At 50.5% G+C, this 21,603-nt stretch overlaps 2 protein-coding genes, 2 non-coding genes and 1 pseudogene across 4 annotated transcripts in view; 3 read left to right on the forward strand and 2 right to left on the reverse strand.

Moving 5' to 3' along the window:
* Positions 1–3,482: 3,482 nt before the first annotated feature.
* Positions 3,483–14,990, forward strand: DKC1 (dyskerin pseudouridine synthase 1). The gene is made up of 15 exons (XM_011375573.2): positions 3,483–3,636; positions 4,403–4,470; positions 4,882–4,968; positions 6,586–6,677; positions 6,879–7,063; positions 7,699–7,763; positions 8,136–8,262; positions 8,497–8,627; positions 9,057–9,200; positions 10,752–10,872; positions 11,329–11,447; positions 12,122–12,225; positions 12,759–12,807; positions 13,652–13,780; positions 14,155–14,990. The coding sequence occupies exons 1-15, from the start codon at positions 3,621–3,623 to the stop codon at positions 14,218–14,220; spliced, it is 1,503 nt and encodes a 500-aa protein (XP_011373875.1). The 5' UTR covers positions 3,483–3,620; the 3' UTR covers positions 14,221–14,990.
* LOC111729673 lies at positions 6,220–6,434 on the reverse strand (annotated as a pseudogene).
* LOC111729689 lies at positions 8,731–8,864 on the forward strand. The gene has a single exon (XR_002776326.1). It is a non-coding gene; the product is annotated as a small nucleolar RNA SNORA36 family (small nucleolar RNA).
* LOC111729690 lies at positions 12,553–12,681 on the forward strand. The gene has a single exon (XR_002776327.1). It is a non-coding gene; the product is annotated as a small nucleolar RNA SNORA56 (small nucleolar RNA).
* A 1,169-nt stretch (positions 14,991–16,159) lies between the features above and the next one.
* Positions 16,160–21,603, reverse strand: part of MPP1 (membrane palmitoylated protein 1) — a 31,763-nt gene continuing 26,319 nt past the window's right edge. The window contains exons 7-11 of the mRNA XM_011375603.2: positions 21,072–21,152; positions 20,249–20,329; positions 18,729–18,931; positions 18,386–18,460; positions 16,160–16,797 (exon numbers count right to left, since the gene is read on the reverse strand). Of these exons, the coding sequence (XP_011373905.1) occupies positions 16,621–16,797; positions 18,386–18,460; positions 18,729–18,931; positions 20,249–20,329; positions 21,072–21,152 (617 nt within the window). The 3' untranslated portion in view covers positions 16,160–16,620. The remainder of the gene's footprint in view (positions 16,798–18,385; positions 18,461–18,728; positions 18,932–20,248; positions 20,330–21,071; positions 21,153–21,603) is intronic.

A 21,603-nucleotide genomic window follows, 5' to 3' on the forward strand; every position in this document is an offset into this window, starting at 1 on the left:
AGGACACGAAAAAGACTCTGTAGCATCCTAACAGAGTATGTCACCTCCAGAGAGAGGCCCACCAAGCACTATGCTTCTTTCTTAGTGGCAGTAGGTTCGAATATAGCAAGTTGTTTCTCTTTTTGGAAGAACCATCTCAACATGCCTCAGCCCACTGGATGCCCAGAAACTCCAGGAGGGACTGGGCCCCTGAATTTTCCTGGGGCTTATCTCTCATCCTGTAGTGAAATATTTGCTACTTCCTAAGCATCAGGCCCAGTCAGCATGGTGCCAATTTAACAGACCAGCGTGATGTCTTGGGGGAGAATGAAAGGATCAAGTCAGTCCCTGGGGACTTAATTATGATAATGTGCCATAGAATTGAAGAGACGGGGCCCTGTGGGGCTTCCTTTTACCTTTCTTTCCGTAATTGTCCTCAGTCCTTGAGTCAGGAAGCCCCTGTGGGAATTTTTCCATTTGCGATTCTGTTTATCCCAACTATGCAATCGAGAACTGGGGAAAGAGGCACAGGGGGGTCCACAGGGAATGCAAGGGACTAAGACTCCATTTCTGACCAGGGGACCACCAGAGGAAAGTAGAAGGAAGGTTTAAAACACAATATGCACTTGTAGTGTTAAGTGTACCTGGCAGTACCTTGACTTGAGAGCTCTGAGCCTGTGGACTGATTGGATCTGGGAATTAGAAGAGGGGCCATGATTTTCTCTTGTGATTCAAGGCAGGCTGCCATTCACCAGACCTAGAGTTTTTGTCGTTGATTGTTGGAGTTACACAGATCATGGTGTACTACAGGTGGCCTATTAACAGAAAGAACACCGTGATCAATTAGCCACCGCCAAAAATCTGTGGGGAGAAACCATCCTGGTTTCAGCTGACAGTCCTGCTGCCTATCATGATACTCATCTTGTTTCTATGAGATTTAGTGCTATCACTTGGCCTCTGCTGCTCCAGGATCTCATCATCATTCTCACTGAGAGCGCAAGTCTGTTTCCATGGCAACACTTCTTGCTTCCTTTCCCAGACTAGTTTTCCAGAACCTTTACCAAAGTATAAGTGTTTTGGCGAAAGGAATGTCCTTTGAGCCCTCTCAGGGGATGTAGTTAAGAGGTGTGCCAGTGGGTTGCACATGACAACTCCATTCCAACACTCCCACCTCCCTGAGAGTTGGGATTGGAGCCGATGAGGGATGGGAGTAGTAGGACACGAGAATTGGCATCCCCTTGTTCAGTAACTGACCAGGTGAATTCATTAGAAGATCTCCAATAAAGGCAGGCTCAGCCTCATCAGACAGAGGCGGAGGATCTGCTTCTGCTGCTAAGGGAAGGTCCATGGGATTTCTGGGTTCAGAAGACACAGATTCATTCAACAAATACATACTGAGCATCTTCTAGGAGGTGGGTATATAGCAGTGAACGAAATAGACAAACATTTCCTGGCTTCATAAGACTAATAGTCTAGTGATAAGACAGACAATAAATAAGGTACATTTAAGGAAAGAGGAAGACTGTGCCTGGAGTAGTCCTGAAAAGCCGAGAGGCAGTGTGCTGTATTAGTTTCCTAGGGTTACCATAACAACTTACCCCTAACTGGAGGGCTTGAAACAACAGAAACTTATTTTCTCATAGTTCTGGAAGCTGGAAGTCTGAAACCACTCCATCTCTTTCTCCGTCTTCACATGGTCTTCACCTCTTCTGTCTGTGTATCTTTTCCCTTCTCTTTTAAGGACACTTGTCATTGGATTTGAGGTCCACCTGGGTAATCTAGGACAATTTCATCTCAAGATACTTAACTTAATTTCACCCACAAAGACCCTTTCTCCAAATAAGATCACATTTATAGGGTCCAGAAGTTAGGACGTATCTTTTGGGGGACCGCTCTTCGCCCTACTACAGAAGGGAAGCCATCAAAGGACTTGGAGCAGAGGAGGGACATGGCGTGACTCACAGTTCAATGGCTCTTTCCAGATGCTGAGTTGAGAAGACACTATAGTTGGAAAGAGAAGAAGCAGAGGGAACTGCAGGAGGCCACCGAAAAAATCTAGGAGAGCCATAAAGATGGCTGGACTACAGTGACAGCAGTGAGGGTGGCGTAAAACCATCAGATTCTGCATCTCTTTTTGAAGGCAAAGCTGACAGGCTTTGCTAACAGATCCAATGAGTGTTGGAGAAAGACGAAGCCCATAGGAAAAACCGTCACTGAGGAGAACCTCAAACTTATTCAGCCAAGCATATACCAGTGACGTGTTATAAAACAGTGGATTGGTTGACACTGAGCACTTTGGTTATCTATAAAAAGTCAAGCTAGATCATCATTATTACCTTGGCATACACCAGAATAAATTCTGGATAGACTAAAAGTTACATGAGGAAAAAACAATCGTCTGTTTGTTTTTTTAAAAAGAATTCCAACGTATTTTTTTGTTAGTTTCAGGTTCATATATTTTTTTAAGCCACGGTAAAATAAAATGGGAAATTTTCTATTCTTTGGACGGCAGAGGAGGAAAGGAAAAAAATAACAGCTAGCCTCTTTTGTCAGCGGCAACTCATTAGGAAAGACAATGGCAAAATATTCCATTTACAACCGCAATAAAGGTTTAAATAACTAGGGATCAATCGAGTCCACACAGGCTAGGCTAAGAATCTCCGCTTGAGAGACGGAAAAGCGAGAGGTGCACCAAAGACAGAAGGGAAGAGGGCTTGCTTGAACCAGGAGCGCTACTTCCTGGCTGTCCAATTTTGCAGCCACTAGCGACCTGTGACTGTTGAGCACTTGACATAGGCCCCAGTCATGGAGTTCAAATGGAGATGTGCTGTAAAGGTAAAACACACACCCGAAAGACTTGGCAGAAAAAAAAAAAAAGCAAAATAACCTATTCATAAGGTTGTATATTGCTTATCTGTTGAAATGATATTTCGGATCGCTGGGGGAAATAAAATTTGTTATTAAAATAAATTTCACCTTTTTCTCGACTTTTTCCCCTTCGAGTCTGCTGAAAAATTTAAAAGGACTCAGGTGGCTCTCAGTCTATTCCTATTGGCCAGCGCTGCTCTAGCTGGATGGGAATTGCAAGCAGCAAAGGGCTTTCAACATCTCTGTGCCTTAACGTCTTAATTGTTCAATCGAGAATGATCCGACACCAACCTTAAAGGGTCGGCGAGAGAAGCAATGAGCTACTTCCAACACAGTACTCAGCCGGGTGCCCGGGTGCCCAAGCGCGGGTTAAACCCAGAGAGGGTAAGTGAACAGCAGCCAGGGCCACGCCCACAGACTATGGGCCCCCCCCCAGGGCGGACTGCACATGCGCACTCAGCCCGGGAGGGCAAAGGCGGGGGACGCGGGGGGGAAATGTCCGGGCCTAAAGCATATGCGCACGCGCACGCGCACGCGCACGCGCTCATCCCCCCCCGCCATGGCCGAGTCAGCCAATGCGATTGCGCAGGTGGCTCGCTCTCGCCTCGGGCTCGACCTCCTTATCCTGGGCCCGCCCCGCGTCGCGGCACGCACAGGGAGGTGCAGAGTTGGGCGGGTCCTAGCGGCGTGGCCTGACGGCGGCGGGAGTCTATAATCGCTCTCTTGGCTGTGGCTCACGCGGCTCGCACGGCTCGCACGCTCTGTGGGGGAACATGGCGGACATGGAAGGTAAGGGTCGTTCCCTTGTGATTGGTTGGGCCGAGTATCCCCGGCTGGGGCCAGTTCCTCCTGCTCGGAGAGTCTGGGTTGGGAGATGGCTCTGGGCCTGAGCTTTCCGCTAGTTCCAGCTGCCGGGCTTCCTGCCGGCCTTGCCTCTTGGCTTTGGCACAACGGGTGAGAGCAAAAAAGCGGGAGGCCCTCGCGATCAGGTGGCGCTGCGAGGCTCGGAGCTCCTGCTTAGAGCACAGACTCCTTAGGGCCCGGGTCGCCATCAAAGGCATCGGCCGTGCCGGCGACCCTGAGATGGCAGGAGTCGTTGCAGTACCTGTGCAGCCCGCAGGTCAGACGCCACAGTCAGCGAGCGCTACGCGATGAAGGATGGAGAGGATGGTTGCAACGGGCGGGGAAGAAAAAGGGGTGAGGGGCTTGGGTACGGGCATAGTTTCGACATGCGAGAAAGTTATAGAAGTCACATATCCGCGGGGACAGTCAAGCGGTCACTTATGAAACTTTTCGTCCCGCTTCTGCGGCATGTTTAAACCCCGCCACGGCCACGTGGTGAAGCGAATGGAAGCTAACACGTGCGACTCCTTTCAGTCGGTTACGGCGCCATGCAACCCACGCATCTGGCCTTACACACTTTGTTTACCTAGCAATTGCAGACCAAATCCATTTATCTGTCTTGGGTATCGTTCCCTATTTTAAACTTCATTCGTTGCCTTTATTTTCGGGGAGAACTCCCAAATCTCGTTGTTGTTGTTTTTTTTTTCGTTAGAAATTATTTTGCCCAAGAAACATAAGAAGAAAAAAGGGGTGAAGTCATTACCAGAAGAAGATGTAGCCGTGAGTAGGAATATGTTTTACCGTTATGACTAAAGAAGTAAAATCACTTAGATAACAGATTACAGAAAACTACTATTTTTAAGTGTTTCAAAGGAATTGGGAAGTGCCCCAGGCAAGCTAAGCCTCACCTGTAAGATAGGTTACTAAACGGTGTTGGCCACCAACTGCTTTCTCTGAAATTCTATCTTATCTCACCTGCAGACCTGCTGTCCCTTGTTCTCTTTAAATAGCTGTCCTCATCTTGTGGGCACTTCATTCACCGTTTGGCTCATTCCTTCTCTTGCCCTTGGAGATAGTGAAGAAGCATAGACTCCTTCGTTTTCTATTGAAAACACATAGGCTTTCGTGGCGGCAATGCCATTGTCCAAAATCAGGTGGGGAGTCTAACGGTATGTTTCTGTCCCACGGAAGGAAATACAGCACGTCGAAGAATTTCTTATCAAACCTGAATCCAAAGTGGCTCAATTGGACACATCTCAGTGGCCCCTGTTGCTAAAGGTAAGGTGTTCCAATTGTGTGTGAGGTCAGTGCGTCACTTTGACTTATTTGTGTTAACCAGTGCGTTAAGAGTGCTTAACGCTAGCGTTCATTCCTCACTTGGAAGTGCCGGGGGCTGCAGCCTCAAGCAGTGTTCCTCAAGGTGTCTGAGGGGAAGAAGCGGGTTTTAATTTTTTTTTGCATTTTCGATGCACCCAACACTGTCTTAGAATATAGTTAAAATGTCGAAGCAACATCAAACTGCTCTTTATGAGCAGTTCTCAGTTTCTGTGCTTAACTGCATCTTATAGACTTGTACTGGTTTGTGGCCCACACTTGGAGTAGGACTGCTTTAGTGCTTGAGAAATGTGGGCTTTGAAGCCAGACCAATTTGGGTCAAGCAGTGTGTGACCTTGGGCCGGTCATTTAACCTCTTTGAAGTTGTTCTGAATATCGTCTCTTAGGAAGGCAAACTAAAGGCTGCAGGAGGTAATCCATGAAATGTGTTTAGCCACGGTGCCTGGCATGTCATGTCCTCTAGAAATGATTGACTATTGTGTCGGGTTTTAAATAGGGGGGTTTAGTAATGAGTTTAATTACAAGTTTCACAAATGACTTACTGGGCACCAGCTCCGAGATGAGGAGAAAAAGGGTAGAAAAAGTTACTAACACTCCTTGACTATACACACACATATGTATGTATGTTATCGTAAAAGAATGTGATTTGCTTATATAATTCACAGTTAAGTTCCTACTTGGCCTGCCGTGTCTTCCATTTAGATGCATCTGCTTTTCTATTGTACGCCCTGGGGATGTGCTAGCGAACCTGATAGGCAATGTCCCTACTGTCACAGAACTTAAAATCTAGGGGTGGGAGATAGGTAAAAAATAATAATTGCTATTTGTAGGAAGCTCCGTGATGAAACTAAACTAAACTGGGTGGTATAAAAGATGGCTTCGCTTGAGGGGAGCACTGTCAGATCAGTGGTTTAGCCTCAGAAAGGGGGGAGCGAAAAGGAGCAGACATGAGAAAAGGCAAAAACAAGATAGTCATGTTTGAGAAGCATCAACGGGCCTCAATTTGGCTGTCTGTTGTCTCTGAGAAAATCAAAGGTGGTTCATGTTCCAGTCGTAAACCTGCACAGTGACGCTCACTCTGTTCTGTACTTCCCCAAGAAGTCTTTCTAGAGGAGTGATCAGATTTGTCTTTTTCGGGGGCCGTATCTAAACGGTGTTTGCTGGGTTCCTCGCTTGTCTGGATTCAGGGCGCTTTTAAAAGTGCTGCTTCTCTCTGAAGGAGCATCCTTCTGTGAGCCTTGCTTCCCTCCCGTAGGCTGACAGACAGCGGAGCAGCCAGCGCACGAAACCGCCGTTTGTGCATAGCTAAAGTTGGTGGTGATTTGATTTGCTGGGCATTTCACACCCACGAAGTAGGAATTGGGCCTCCGCACCGGGCCCAATGGGATGGGGGAGGTCCTTGGAGGCATGTTCTCGTGGGTAGTTAGTTGTCAGTGCTGGAAAGAAATTTGTCTTGTTCTTAGTCACAGGTGATCTCCCCAGTACGTGAGGAGGCTTAACACTTTGTCACAGCAGATAATGAACATATGAGTTGAGTTTATCTTGTATCATTGCTTCTAGAATTTCGATAAGCTCAATGTAAGGACGACACACTATACACCTCTTCCCTGTGGTTCAAATCCTCTGAAGAGGGAGATTGGGGATTATATCAGGTAAGCATGTTGGGAGCGGCCGCTGCTCTTTGCACAGTGACCCTCTCATGTCAGTTATGCAAGGGGGTGGTGGCATCTTAGAATGGCATTGCCCTAAGTGTGTAACCTGTACCCACTGTGAACTCTTCTTTTTTACCCTTCAAGTTTCGTTTTCGCGGGAGGACCGGAGCCAATGGTCCAGTAATTTCTTTTCCATTTTAGGACAGGTTTCATTAATCTCGACAAGCCCTCCAACCCCTCTTCCCATGAGGTGGTGGCCTGGATCCGACGAATACTTCGGGTGGAGAAGACAGGGCACAGTGGTACTCTGGATCCCAAAGTGACTGGCTGTTTAATCGTGTGCATAGAACGAGCCACTCGCCTGGTCAAGTCACAGCAGAGTGCAGGTATGTGGAGGAGGGAGGGGAGAGGTGGGCGGCTTCCCCTGAGATTGGAAGGCTTTCTGTATTTCCTGTCCCTTCTACATTGTGGCTCTTGGAAACGATTTCTTTATTAGCTAAAAAAAAAAATCCTTAAGCAGAGAAACTCGTTTTGTTTCTGTGTCCCTTCAGTCCTCTGCCGGACCCCGGTTTGTCCGGCCTTTCCGGGAGTTCCGGGTACTAGGCAAGCGCACACTGAGCCCATGAAGTCCGTCCTAGAGCCAGGGCAGACTGCGTCCGAGCGCAGCTCTTGGCCTGTCACCCCGGGCTCGTCTGACGCCATGCTGCTGCCGCCACCTCAAGTGCCCTCCCGTCAGTCTCTCCCGGGCAGATCCCCCGACTTGACCTTCACAGAGTTTCATGCAGGCAGGGCCTGCACCGGGCGCTCCGGCTGCCCCCGTCAGCGCACTGCCGGTCGAAGTCCCCACGAGAAAGCCATTCCTTTCCCACGTCTGCACCGCGAAATCTGTCTTGCTGCAGATTTGACAGAGATAGGGCGAATTGTCTGCTTTTCCTGCCACACAAAATGGGAGAGAGATGAACATGTAAAGAAAACAGAAAACTCAGTGGCCACACCTGACTACTCTTTTGTCATTTTTCAGGCAAAGAGTATGTGGGAATTGTCCGGCTGCACAATGCCATTGAAGGGGGGACTCAACTTTTTAGGGTAAGTGTGTAATCCTAGGGAGGGCATCTTTCGGCAACTTGGATCTCTGAGCCCGTAGGTGTCTGGAAACAGCTCGGCTTTCCTGGCTGGCCTCTCCTGTCCTTTCAGTGGGCTGCCCTAGGCAGCCTGGACAGGTGACTGCAGATGGCAGGGGGCACTTCCGGCCATGGCCCTTCTGGGGAGAAGGATCTGATTAGCTCGGAGCCATCCCCGTGTAGCGGAAGGAAGAAGCAAAAAGCGAAAGGGCCTTTTAGATCTTACCCGATCGAAAGAAACCGTGTGTGTGTTTCTTACCCTCCCCAGACGTGCCCTTTATCTCGTTTGAGAGCGCACGCAGTGACAGTCCTTATTTCGGTTCATGCTTGTTCTCAGGCCCTAGAGACTCTGACGGGCGCCTTATTCCAGCGACCCCCACTGATCGCTGCAGTCAAGAGGCAGCTGCGAGTACGGACCATCTACGAGAGCAAAATGATCGAGTACGATCCCGAGAGGAGACTAGGTGGGTTGTTAGGCCCGTGAGGAGCTGAGTTGACACAGACCGTAGGTGGCCAGGGACACATTCCTGCACTTCGCACTGATCACAGATGCCCTCAGTGTGTGGTGCAGCTGTGGCCCGTGTCTACCGTCTCCAGTCTCACTGGCTCAGGTAGAGAATAACTGGGTTTCTCAACTGGTGGTGTGTTTACTTTGACAAACGTGTGCCACTTTGCGTGTGTGTGTGCGCGTGCCTTAGGAATCTTCTGGGTGAGTTGTGAGGCCGGCACCTACATTCGGACGCTGTGTGTGCACCTCGGTTTGTTACTGGGAGTCGGCGGTCAGATGCAGGAGCTTCGGCGGGTTCGTTCTGGAGTGATGAGCGAAAAGGTAACGTAACACGCCGTCATGGGGCGAGCAGGTTTAGAGCTGGCACTTAATGCTTTCTGGCCCTTGGCGGGACTCTACCTGCTCCTGTCCCGGAATAGGCAGTTTCCAAAGTGTTGAGTTCAGTTCAGGGCAGCTTCCCTGTTCTGCTAATTAAACTTTGGGACACTGAAGCACAGGCTAGGGGACATGACTGGATAGAAAGCATCACTCTGTTCGTTCATCTCCCAGCCTACAAAAATGCTTGCTCGGATTTAAGTGTATCAACAGTGAGAGATGTCCAGAAGAGAAGTGATTCTGAAGAGACTGAGGACCGATGAGCTCGGACTAGCACACAAGACTGAAGTCACTCAGTTTTTGGAAATTCGAGGTCTGTTGGGCTCTTTGAGGTACAGTGACACTGGCTGATTTTCATACGTGGATGCTTTTCAGGACCACATGGTGACGATGCACGATGTGCTTGATGCCCAGTGGCTGTACGATAACCACAAGGACGAGAGTTACTTGCGACGAGTTGTGTACCCTTTGGAAAAGCTGTTGACATCTCATAAACGGCTGGTTATGAAAGACAGTGCGGTACGTTTGGATTTTGGGTCCCCGTTTGGACAGAATGTGACTCCGGAGACGAGACGTGGTCCGTGTTCTGAAAACTTTTTCTACTTAAGTTCACAACATCATGTTCTGTTTCTTTATTTTCCTTGGGGTTTATTTTTTTTGCTTTTGTAGATTTGACACTGGATTCATTTTCCTTTTTTTTTTTTTTTTTTTTTGGTTAATAGTGGACAGGTTTATGGTTAACTTTATTATTAAATCCAAACCCGACGTACTAAATGAAACTTTAATGCTAGGCACAATTCTATTTCAAAATAAGGCAAATTCATTTTCCAAAGAGGTATCCCAAAGTAACTTGGTTCAAGAAATAGATGATCGGCAGTACATAAAATTGGCCCTCCCGTAACCTGGTAGTTCTGCATGTGCCTAAGAAGCCTTGAGTTAAGTTATTTCTGTCCTGTGAATTTCATAAAATTTTGTTGTTTAAATAAATCCCACTTCGGGTCTATAAAATCTAAAGATCACTGGGCCTTTCAAGCTCTTCATGTATTCATTAAATGACATCGAGAGTAGTCCTCTTAATAATGCAAGGAGATATGCAATTAGTTTTGTCAGTTCGGGTTTCTTCTTTAGTAGCGATTTAAGGATGAGTTTGTTCCCGAAAACTCCAGAATTTTGTAAATATCCTTTTCTAATGGTATGATCGGAGAACGTGGCCTTTTATAAATTAGGATTGTCTTTGTGGCCAAATGCAGAATCACTTTTGTAGCAATAAAAAAATTCTTTAACTTTGAAGGCTGTCAGTTTCTGTGTATATTTAATAGAGGTTTATCATTCATATTCAGATCAGATAGACATGTTTGATGTATCTTTTATACATTACTGTTCATAAGAAAAGATGAAAAACTGAAGAGGCATCCTAAAGCATGCCACTGTGACTGCAAACTCGTGACCGCATGAAAGAGAACAGAAATGTGACATGCTCTCCTTACGCTGGGGTCAGACTGCCTGCCGGCTTCTGGCTGAATTTAGGGGGAGGGTGGAAAATGGTCAGCAAGAGATCTAGGTGAGTAAAGACAAGGTGACACAAGGCAGATGGATGCATTGAGTGCCACTGAACTCAGGGAGGTAGCCTTATCGCGTACTTGTTGGCCTGTAAGTTGTGCCTAAACTCGGGTATAATTTGGTCCAACAGGCCTTGGCTGTCTGCCTTGCCAGTTACTCTGGAAGCCTGTTACTGCCCAGAGCCCCCGGTCAATCTCTTTGGTCTCTTAGTTCTGTCCAGATTTTCCCCTTAATGATAAGGAATAGAGAAGAACAGTTACAGAAAACTAGGGCTGGCTTTTGGTTTCGGATGAAAACTTCCTTAAGTCCCACATTCAGACAAGGAGGAGCTACTTCAAGGCCCGGTGGGCGGTTACCATATGCAGAGTCACTTTGGGTTGCCCGTGGCACCAGTAGCTCTCAGTGCTGTTGGCATCATCTCCCATGTGGGGAGATGCTCGCAGGCCCCTCTCCCCGTCATCCGCCCCTGCCCTGCCGTGGCCATGCTGTCACAGTGCCGTGTCCCTGCAGGTGAATGCCATCTGCTACGGGGCAAAGATCATGCTTCCGGGTGTTCTCCGGTATGAGGACGGCATCGAAGTCAACCAGGAGGTCGTGGTCATCACCACCAAAGGGGAGGCGGTCTGCATAGGTAGGGTGGTCGCCCTCATCCCTTCAGCACCATCGTAGCCGGGCTCAGGGAGAGCAGGTCTCCATGCCCTGGCCCCCTCGGCGCAATCTACTCAGTGTGTCGCCAAGGGTTCGTAGGGTGGTCACAGTGAAGGGCCCTGTCAGGCACAGGCGAGGAGCAGATGAGTGTGGTTCCCCCTTGTCCCATGGGCTGCTGCTAGAGGCCACATCTCAGCAGCTTGGCTCGCTGGCGAGACGAGGGGAAATTGTCAGTGAACGGATACGTGTCCATGGCGAGCGGCGGGGAGCCTTTAGGCCAGCCCTTAGCCACACGCACGTCCTCAGTGGAGGACACCTCGCTTAGGCATTCAAGCTTCGAATCTGGAAAGGTGTGAAACAAGTCAAGCTTTCTGGTCACCACCGGTCATCAAGGCTCTGCCCTTCAGGTCATTCTCTTATCTCTTTGTGACATGCTCAGCCATTGCGCTAATGACCACAGCGGTGATCTCTACCTGTGACCATGGGATAGTAGCCAAGATCAAGAGAGTGATCATGGAGAGAGACACTTACCCTCGGAAGTGGGGTTTAGGGCCAAAGGTAAGTGGGGCTGGGCGTGTGCCCTGTCAGGTTGTTTTGTGAGCGTCGTTGAATACTTGGGCAGCCCTTGTGTGTCCCCGCTGCCAGAACCTTGCCTTGTGCTGGGCTCAGGGGGAATCACTGGTCAGTGGAAATGGGCCCGTGTCAGACCTTTGAGGTTCCGGTCTAATGGGAGGAAGCAGCTGAGCGTCGCTCAGGCTGCACAACAGAATGGCAGATTTTAGCCAAGCCGAGGGCTCATCAAGGGAGCAGAGGTGCCTGGCACCTGCAGAGCCCACAGTGAGGGGTTCGACCTGGTAGAGGGGGGAGTCCGACTAAGGGGTCTTCATTGAGCCACGCCTGTGTGCAGGATGTAACACTAGATGTCGATGAGGTGAACACGGGAGGGAAGAGTCCAGGGCAGCTGCAGTAGTATGTGCAAAGGCCCCGTGCCACCAGATGACACTGCAGAGGCTCTGCAGTGTAAGTGCAGAGACAGTAAGCTTCGTGACCTTGAACGAGTCCCGTGTTTGCTCCTGTTGGAGAGGGTGGGTGAGTTTTGAGTGCTCGGCAGAGGAGCGAGTCCTAGCTGAGAATACACAGAGGAGGAACTCTAAGGAGCCGCCCGCATGCAGCCGTGATGCCCGCTTATGTGCTGACACCGTTCTAATGTCAAATCTCCGATGGTTCGCCAGGCAAGTCAGAAGAAGCTGATGATCAAGCAGGGCCTTCTGGACAAGCACGGCAAGCGCACAGACAGTACGCCTGTCACTTGGACACAGGAGTATGTGGACTACAGGTGAGAGCAGGACATTTTCGATGAGCAGGGCAGGCAGGGGCGGCATGCTTGCCCCCTGGATGCAGTAGCACATCAGCGACAGGTGAGGATGTCAAGGCAGTGAGGTTAGGAGGGGTACACGCGGCGCACTGGCCACCTGGATGGGGGCATCAAATCTAACTGAGGACAGAGGTCGTGGGGCCCAGGTGTGTGGAGGGAGACAGAATTAGTTCGGGGGAATTTACTAAACGGGGGCGCAGAGGAACCCCTGCGGCAGGTCGCGAGGCCTTGGGGGCTGTAGGGGCGCAGCAGGTCGCTTCACTTTGACTGCCCGGGCCAGTTAAAGGACAGCAGACAGTTATCCCTTTCTAGTCTGGCTCGTGGGACTCTAGAGGGAGTCAGTCTGCAACAGTAAGTGGTGAGTTCTTCCGTCCAACGTCAGCATTTTGATGGTGGCCTCAGACTTGCCAGATATCACCGGTCGACTGCCGGGCAGCGGTTCCTCCGTGGACGGCTGCTCAGCCAGGCCGACTGATCGCCCCGTCTCCTTTCAGTGATGCCGTGAAGAGTGAGGAGGTGGCCGAAGCAGTGAAACCCCCGAAGGTGGGTGGCATGCTGTGGTCAGTGAGATGTGCTTTGGGAGATGCTCGTTGGGCCAGCCTTGGTGACTGGTGAGGGCCATCCAGCCGTACATCCTGGCTCGCTCAGTGTGGCAGGGCTGTCCGCCCCCCCTGGGAACACCGTGCGCACAGCTGATGCTGCAGGGCGCTCACTTGGGCTCTGCAGGTGGCAGTTCACGTTCCCTGTCGTGTCTGCTGGGGGACGGGTGCGACAGTTGGACTGGCCTCATCGCCCACCTCAATGAGGCAACGCCACTGAAAAAGTCAGGGGTGCATGTTCCTCCGGCCCCCAAGTGGCGGCCCAGGTGTGTTGGAATCGGGTGCGACACTGGCAGCTGTGTGAAACGGAATGAAGTGGCCCGAGGCTGGCAGCCTCCAGACAGCAGCAGCTCCGTGTCACCAGTCTGGGAGAGCACGCGCGGGCAGCTTGCGGGTTGGCGACCGCTGGCATTACAGCACCAAATGGCGTGTGGCTCTGACATGAGCCGGGTGGGGAGAGCATTTCCTGCCCCCTCCGAGGACCTGGGGGAGCGAGTGCTGCCCAGCTTCGTGCACCTGCGAGGCCCACCTGTGAGAGGCCAGCTCCAGAGACACAGCCTTGCCGGGGCCACACGGGCCCTGAGCTCCGCACCGCTCCTGCCGCGCCCGCCGCCTCCTGGCCTTCGAGTTGGGAAATTCCAGGGCCCGTTGGGGTCCATAGTTAGGAACGATCTTCCTCTCGGGCTGGCAGGAACTTTTCTGGGGGCGTCCCCACCTTTCGACTTACGAACCTTTCTCCTCCACTTTTGCCCCAACGTCTGACGTTTGCTCATTTGTCATCACCTTAGCGGAGGCGAGAGAGCGAGAGTGACGAGACCTCTCCAGCGTCCACGCCACTGGTCAAGAAGGAGAAGAAGAAGAAGAAGGACAAGAAGGCCAAAGCTGCTCTGGAGAGCGCGGGCGAGCCGGGCGGCGGGGTGCGTGTGGCAAACACGGTGGCCGGGAGACTCGGGTCCGCCTGCCCCTCGGAGGGCCAGGGATGCCCAGGTGGCGCCGGCTCGGTTAGCCTGGGGGCTGCCCCGCGTTTCTGGCCTGCCTCTGCGCCAGCAGCCCCGCAGGATGGACGGCGCGGCATTTCCCAGTGACAGTGCTGATGATGGTGGGTGGGGAGGGTGCGTCCCTTGGGAATCTGGACGCTCCTTTCGCGAAAGTGGACCGCTGGGAATCTCGGGCTTCGTGCTCTGTGCAAAGTCGACTTAAGCCACAGCACCCCGCGGGGCCTGGGTCCTTGGCCGAGCAGAGCTTCCCCGACTGTTAACAGATCCGTGAGCTCCCTTTCTTTTTCCCCCAGGACAGCGACACCACCAAGAAGAAGAAGAAGAAGAAGAAAATCAAAGTGGAAGAGCTGTCTGGGTAGGGCGCAGGCAGCACGGGCCCCTCTGGGAGGAGCAATGAAAGCCTTATGGAAACAGCATAGTTCCTTTTGTTTTTGAGGGAATGCAGCGTAGGTCCCGGGGAGGGTGGGGAGTCACTGGCATGTTTCAGCTGCCACTCGAGACCTCAGCGATGTTGCCTGGTGTGGCCATCCCATCTTGTCCTGTTTTAAGGATCCGGGTGCGGGAGGCAGATTTGACAGCGCCCAGTCCTCTGCTTGGGAGAGGCGGGAAGCCTCGCCTTTGGCCCCAGCACTGCCCAGTAACCGCGTGCAGCTGTTTCCTGATGGCCGTTGTAACATTGTCCTCCTCACTTGCTTCTGCCACCCCCTCTCCTTCTTTGAAAAAGATTGTAAAAATTGTGCAGTGAAATGGTGTAGAGCAAGTAAAAGAATTAACTGAATCTTGTTCGCCGGGGGATGGATCTCCAGTGTCCTATGAGAACTGTGCTATTTTGGTGTCAGAGCCACTTCCGTCACCCCACGTCCCCTTCTAGACAAAAGCCTGCTGAGGACTCGTGGTCTTCCAGCTTCTCGGCCATTCCCAGTCCCTCCGGTCTAGCAGTCATTGGTGTGCTTATTCAAAGCTTGTGTACGGTCTCATGCACCTACTTGCGTGGCTACTTGTGTTTGTGACAAGCCAACACCTTCCTGTATTCCTCATTTTAATCCTCGTTCACTTTCAAAGGATATAATCAGTCATCAACTGGGAGAAGGTTGTAATTTTTACTTATTAAAGTTTACTTATTACATTTTCTAAGTATTCCTGTTGGGTCTTTTAATTGTCGATGTCAAGCTAGTTGAACAAAAGGTACAATCTGATTAAAAATCTAGGGACCTTTATGTCGCTCGAAATTTGATGCTTTTCCTTTGGTTAATTTTCTTGCAACATGCACCTCGCGGCCTGTCATCTGACATGGAATCAAATAACTGGAATCTTCATCGAAGATGCCAAGTAGGTGCTTGGAGAACCAGCCGTGTTGTGTAGTGGGCCTGGCACCGTGTGTCGGAGTGTGTGGTCGGAATGCCTGAAAAAGCCCAGGGAACATGCAAGAGCTAGTTTTTGACAAGCCTTCAAGTGTCTAGGGACATCTGGGCTCGGTGGGAGCGCACTGAAGCACTGTTGCGGGCCAGGTCGGTGGCAAGAAGGGGGCGGAGATGATGGGCGTTCAGGAATCCAAAGGCCACAGTGAGGTCCAGGATTACCAAAAGCCAAGACAATGCAAGGGGCAGCTTGGGGGAGGCCTTGGCACATGTGCAGAGTGCACCCCAGCGTTGGCTCGTCGCAGCCTCCAGTGCCAGGGTCTACTATGTGACCAAAATGTGAGCCTCCAGCAGGGCGTAGCGGGAAGCTAAGTGCCTGCCAGTGCTGGGTTCCTGTCCAGGACGAGAGAGTTGTGCGTGGACCCCCGGCGTGGGGCCTGTGGTTGGGGGGTTTGGGGAGGGCACGGGGTGGGGGGAGGTTGTCATCCTAAGCAGCTGCATTTTAGCTCGAGCACTAACGTGCACTCAGTCCGGGCCGCCAGTCGTGTGGGTGCTGTGAAAACCACGTATTGAGAAAGATCGCTGAAGAGAGTGACTTGGGGGAAATAGAAAAGCTAAGCATAGTGGAAGCAAAAATGTTTGCTTATTGCCATGGAGCAAACACTAGACGATCTTACACCTTTGCTCCCCAAGTGTTTTGTATGTCGCACACGTGTCCATGTACAGACACCTGGTGTGATGCACCAAGTTGTGCCCTGCCCAGCACCCAGCACGTGAGAGGATGGGTTATTGCGACCCCCAGACCCTTCAGGTTGTCAGGGGCTTGGAGGAGGCATCGAGGGTCGACGCCATCCTCCAGGGACCTTGAAGCGGGTGACGTTTCCCGTTTCCCTTCCAGAGGCCGGTGGCGCAGGCAGAAACCCAGAGAGTTACAAGGTCATTGGCATTTCAACGGTAACTTTTATTGCTTTGAGGGTTTTCCTAGAGCAGAGGACATCCTATTGCACAGCTGTTTCATTTTGGCATTTTAGAAAGTTGCAGTTAAAAATAATTTCTTCAAAGTAAAGACAAAGGAAATACCCAGTGTGATTAAAGGTGAAGGTGCGCAGGCTTTCGAGGGACAGGGTCCACTGCTTTTCCTCCCCGCGTGAGCCATCTTTGGCACCTGCATTTGGATAGTACTTCCGGCCCCAGAGATCCTCGAGAAATCCAATGCACGGGGCTGCATGAAGCAGGAAAAGCGGAGCCCAGCCGTTCAGGAGCTTGCACAAGACTGACACCCACTGGCCTAAGTAGGATAGTGCATAGAGCTGAAAGCTGACACAAAACTAGTTGGAGCGACCCTGTTTGTCTTAAAGCGAGGGGAATGCAGTTCCAACCACCAGAGAGGGGCGCGCAGGCTTAGTAAACCCAGGAGACAGGCACCCACTGCGGGGAACTGCACGCCTGCTCAAAGGCTTCTTGCAGTTTCTTGAGGGTTTCATCAACGCCGTTATTGACCAGTGAGAGGTCAAAGTAGTGAGCGTACTGGCTGCGGATGGCCTCTGAGTCCTTCTGCAGCTGCTGCAGGGCCTCCGTCTGCAAAGAAGGGAGAAAGAGCCACCGATGAAGCAGGTCGCAGCACGCTGAGCCCGAGAGGCCAATGACGGGTTTTATTTAAGCGGGTGTGGACTATTGTGACCCGTCCCTGGCTCTCCATCGCCTACTTAAAGACTCAAACCCTGAAGGCCTTGCTTGAAAATGTTAACAGTAGGCCACAGAGAGGCAGTCGATTAAGAACAGTTCTCAGAGGACCCCAAACTAACCCTGGCTATAAATAATCAGAGCTCTCTGGAAGACCAGGAGCTATGACGAGATGGCGTGGACTTCACCAGCATCTCCCAGTTCTTGCCTTTGGACATGGGGAGCCATTCCGGCAACCGCCACAGTTGCAATCCCAGGACAAAGATGGGGCGACTGTAACCCCAGGCCTCTTTCTAGGACCTCAAACCCAGTGTCCATGAAAACACTGATCATTTAACTCCATAAAAGTAAAAGTGCTTCGGCAGCAATAAACACCAAAAGACACGCCAAACTAGGGGGAAAAAAAATATCTACAAGTGATATCTCAAAGGGCTCATCTCTCTCATATGGAGTACCTAGAAATCAGTAAGAAAAAGGCCAATAACCCCAAAGAACAATAAGCTAAGGACATGACCAAGTGTTAACACAAAAGGTAATACAGATGGCCCTTAAGGGTCTGACACTCGACTGCTTATAGCACAAGATAAAGGTACAATGAGATTCCCTTTTCCCTCTATCAGATCGGCCCCAAATGGAAGTTTGGATAACATCATCCTGGCACAGGGAAGCAAGCGCTCTGCTGGGTCATCTGTCCGAATTCCCCATTACCGAAGCCCGCATACCTGGACCCAGCCAACCTACCTGGAATTTTCCCTACAGATATATCTGCGCACCTGGCAAATGCCCTATGTACAGGGCTGTCGGTTGCAGTATTATTTATAATAGTCCAAGTTTTAAAACAACCCAACTAGCCATCCAGAGGGTAACAGTGATAGTAAATAATCATGCTACGTCCGCGCAATGGTAGAGCGTGCAGCTAAGACAAAAAAAAGCTCTCTACACAGTGACACAGGAGATCTCCATGGTGCTGGGCGAAAAAGCGGGGTGCGGCAAAGCGTGTGTAGGGTGGGTGTGGAGCGGGTAGAGATGGCAGTGGGAGCAGGGAGACCAGTATGTTCCTGGCCTCCTTTCTCTCCTCTCCGATGGCCACACCCCCCGGGGGGGCCCAGTGCTGTCCCCTTCGCAGTCCTACTTGATTGATCCCACGTCGCACCAGAGTGTCAAGATTTACCCAACCGTCCATCTCTGCCACTGCGCCCCGAGCACTTCCGGAACAATGACCGTGTCCCCATTACCTAGCATGGTCGCTGGCCTAGCCAGTGCTTTAATAAGTGTCTGCTGAGTGAATCGAATGCGTGTATGCCCTTTGGCTTCTTGGCCTCTCTGGAAGGACAGCAGTAGCCAGGAGACTCATGGGAGACTCGGTCACAAGCTGAAGCTGAGCCCCAGCCAGCACTCTGGCCAGCGATCTGGGCTGATGTCCCCGTCTGCGCAGGCCCAGGGCGTGGACCCCCACCCACCCTACACACTCGCTCCTTCCTACCTGAGTGCCCTGGTCCGTAGGTGCGATGAACACGATGAAAGGTGAGAGTTCCGCCGTCCGAACAATCTTCAGGGTCTAGAAAAGGAGGAAGGGGAGGGAGGAAGGAAGGAAGAACAGATTTAAAAAAAAAATACTTCGTCGTCATGGCGCAGTCCTCCTAAGAAGCATCTCTGGCCTTCACCAAGCCCAGTGCTATCTCCAGTGTTTCTGGTAGCACTGTCCATGTTCCAGATGACCCCACCGAACGCGTATGAAACAAATCTGAGCTCCCCAGAGATTCCCACGAGCTTTGCAATCCAGCGCCCCCTGCCCCGTCCGCTCCTGATTTTCCATGCCTGCGCACCTGGGGCTCGATGTCGAGAATGGCAATCTTGCCCTGCTGATGGATCTGGTGCACTGTTTCGAATTTGGTGCCAAACATGTTGCCCTGGTAGCTGCCAAACTCCAAGAACTCGTTGGCAGAGATGCCCCTGGTCATCTCCTCCGTGGAGATGAAGTGGTACTCCTTCCCGTCTTCCTCACTCTTCTTGGGTGGCCGTGTCGTATCTGTGCACGAGAACCCAAGCCCCTGACAAACTCAGGGTCCTTGCAAGGACCGAGACTCTAGCTGCCTTTGGTGCAGAGAGTTTAATAGTGGGTTTTCTCCCACGGGATCTTTAAGGGCTGATGACACGAGACGATGCGGCTCAGAACATGTTCAACCTTCAAGAAGCAAAGTCCAACACGCAAAATTCCTATCGTCATTTTCCCTAACGTGAGTTACATCTCTCAAACTGCCAGCTCCAGGAACACGAGAGCTCGAAAAATGGAGAAGTAACAGCGAGAAGTATTTTTAAAACAGAATGTATGGGCTGTATTCTTGGAAGTATATTTAAAGTTTTCTTTTCATGGCTTGGAAAGAAGACGGCTTTGGTTTCATTGAAACTCGTATTGTTAAATGTTGGGATGTTCCTAAGTCATGACATTTACTGCTACTTGTATAAACCGGCCTCTAAGGAAGCTAGACTCCGATATTGTAGCTGGAGACACAAACCTCCCCGCCCCCACACCACTGGACCTCTCTCGCTTTCCATCTTCATCTTCATCTTCATCATCCTCCTCAATCCCCAACCGCACATGCATCTCTTTCGTCCCATCTTATAAAACAATTCTTCTCATTCGAACGTCCTGAATGACAAGCCTGTCCTGGTTATTTCTACTTCTAGGTTTCATTCACCCTTCAACCCAGGGCCATTTGCTTTCTGCCCCCACATGTGTCACAATGTCCCCAAAAGCAAAACGGAGAAGCAAAGAATACAAAACTACTACTCTCAGGTTTAGAATCCGTTTTTCTACTTTGATTAGCAGAATCTCTTCCTGGGAATATACGCCACCATACTCTGCAGACTCTGAGACTGTGTGTGCCTCTCCCAAGTGCTGCTTTGATTCGAAAGACATTTCATGAAAATAGAGGTAGCCGAGATGTCAATAGTTGGATAGCTTGGGAAATGACAGTATAGCCACTCAGCAGACGAGAAGAGAACTCGCGAAGAGATTAAGGCACATGAGAAAATGCTTATCTTATAAAGCAAAAAAAAGTAATAGAAGTTTTTAACAACATAGCACTCACTTAATTTTTTAAAGCGGGATAGAGGTGTTTACTTCCGCTTCTGTTACGTATATGAACAGTACGGAAGAGAGTAAAAAAACAACGTAGTTACGTTGTTAGTTGCGATGATTATGGGTATAAATTTGTATCTGTTCTAAACTGTGTTTTGTTTTTATAATCAAACATTTAAAGTAAACCACTCCCCCCCCCAAAAAAAAGACCACTACAGTATCTTGGGTGGAGCAGGGTACTCCAAGGCCCCCAGAGCTACTTACACGGGGCAGGGTACGCGAACTTCTCCGGGTCCCGGCTGAGCAGGATGTTTTTAATGTGGCTGCGACCCACCCCGCTGGCTCCTGCAGAGCGAGAGAAGAAAGGCTTAGGGAAGAGAGAATCCAGCTTGCTATGATTTTAATGAAGGCTTCCATTTCTTTCCCGCAGGGGACAGGAGTAGGAACAGGGTACAGGTTTTCACGTCTCAGAGCCTGACATCGCCAACAGGTGAGAGTGAGTCGGCACAGCTTTCGGGCTAGGGTCACGTGCAAACATTCTTTTAAGCACAGGACGACTTGGGGCTTCAGGCCCTTGCATCCCTTGTCCCTCGTGCTGGGGAAGGAGACTCCTTCCAAGGGCAAAGGGTCGGGACTCAGTACATAACAGTGACTTCTGCAGGAGCTGACCGTGGTGGTTTCTGTGGATTTTCTAAGGGCACTGGCTTCACTGAGCTCCCCGACATGAACAGGACTGAATTTAAGGCAGTGTTTTTCCTGGTAAAGCTTACCGGAATCCTAAAACACACCTTCTGACTAACTCACATTTGAACTCTAAAGACAGCCCAAGAGCAAAACCCAGTTTTGAGCTTGTAAGGTTTAGTGTCACTTTTAGGGTGAATCCAGAGGGGGTATTGGTAAGAACTCAGAAAATTCTTTATATCTGCTCTCTATGGAGAACCCAAGATCTCTTACTTCTTTTATTTATTTATTTATGTTTTGCCCCACCGTCTTTTCTCTTTTGGAAGGAGAAGGCCAGAAATGTACTCTAACTAGGCCAGAAATGTACTCTAACTCGCAAAGCATCATGGGGGCGATGGGGACGTACCGATCAGCACCAGGGTCTTCCTCTTGAAAGCAGGGAGCCGAACCACTTCCTCGTAGGAAACAACATCCAACTGGTCAAAAACTAGGGACAAAGAACACCGAGCGATGTTCATTTCTCGAGCTGGGGTGAAATCGCGCCAGGTCGTGTCAGGTTCTGTGATTTTCTCACGCTCCTGTCTTTTCTAGAGCGCTCCTGGCGGCTTGGAGGCTTTTTACAAGTGGTAGATTCCCACTCGTTTGTAATCTACCATCTGCTTGAAAACCCATCTGTAATTTTAGTATATTGTATTTCCAACCATGGTAGGTAAAAAAAAAACAAAAAAAACAAAAAAAACAAAGCCAGAATTAGTTCTCAGTAAAACATGTAGCTCTGGGTTGCTGAGATCTTCCAGCTGGTCATGCTGACGGCAGCGAGGCACTGAGAAAGGTCTGGAAGGCGGGTGGGTTGGTTACCTGAGGGGCGAAGATGATGAGCAGGTGCAGGCAGACCACTAGCCTTCCCTTATAATGTATTGGCACTGGGAAGTTGAATG

This window comes from Pteropus vampyrus, unplaced genomic scaffold, assembly GCF_000151845.1.
Source record: "Pteropus vampyrus isolate Shadow unplaced genomic scaffold, Pvam_2.0 Scaffold275, whole genome shotgun sequence".
NCBI lineage: Eukaryota > Metazoa > Chordata > Mammalia > Chiroptera > Pteropodidae > Pteropus > Pteropus vampyrus.

Excerpts from the sequence above, each read along its gene's own strand:
- DKC1 (XM_011375573.2), top strand. Across the intron at positions 4,969-6,585 it reads AGTGGCCCCTGTTGCTAAAG|AATTTCGATAAGCTCAATGT; the intron begins GTAAGGTGTTCC and ends CATTGCTTCTAG. Across the intron at positions 9,201-10,751 it reads TGGTTATGAAAGACAGTGCG|GTGAATGCCATCTGCTACGG; the intron begins GTACGTTTGGAT and ends GTGTCCCTGCAG.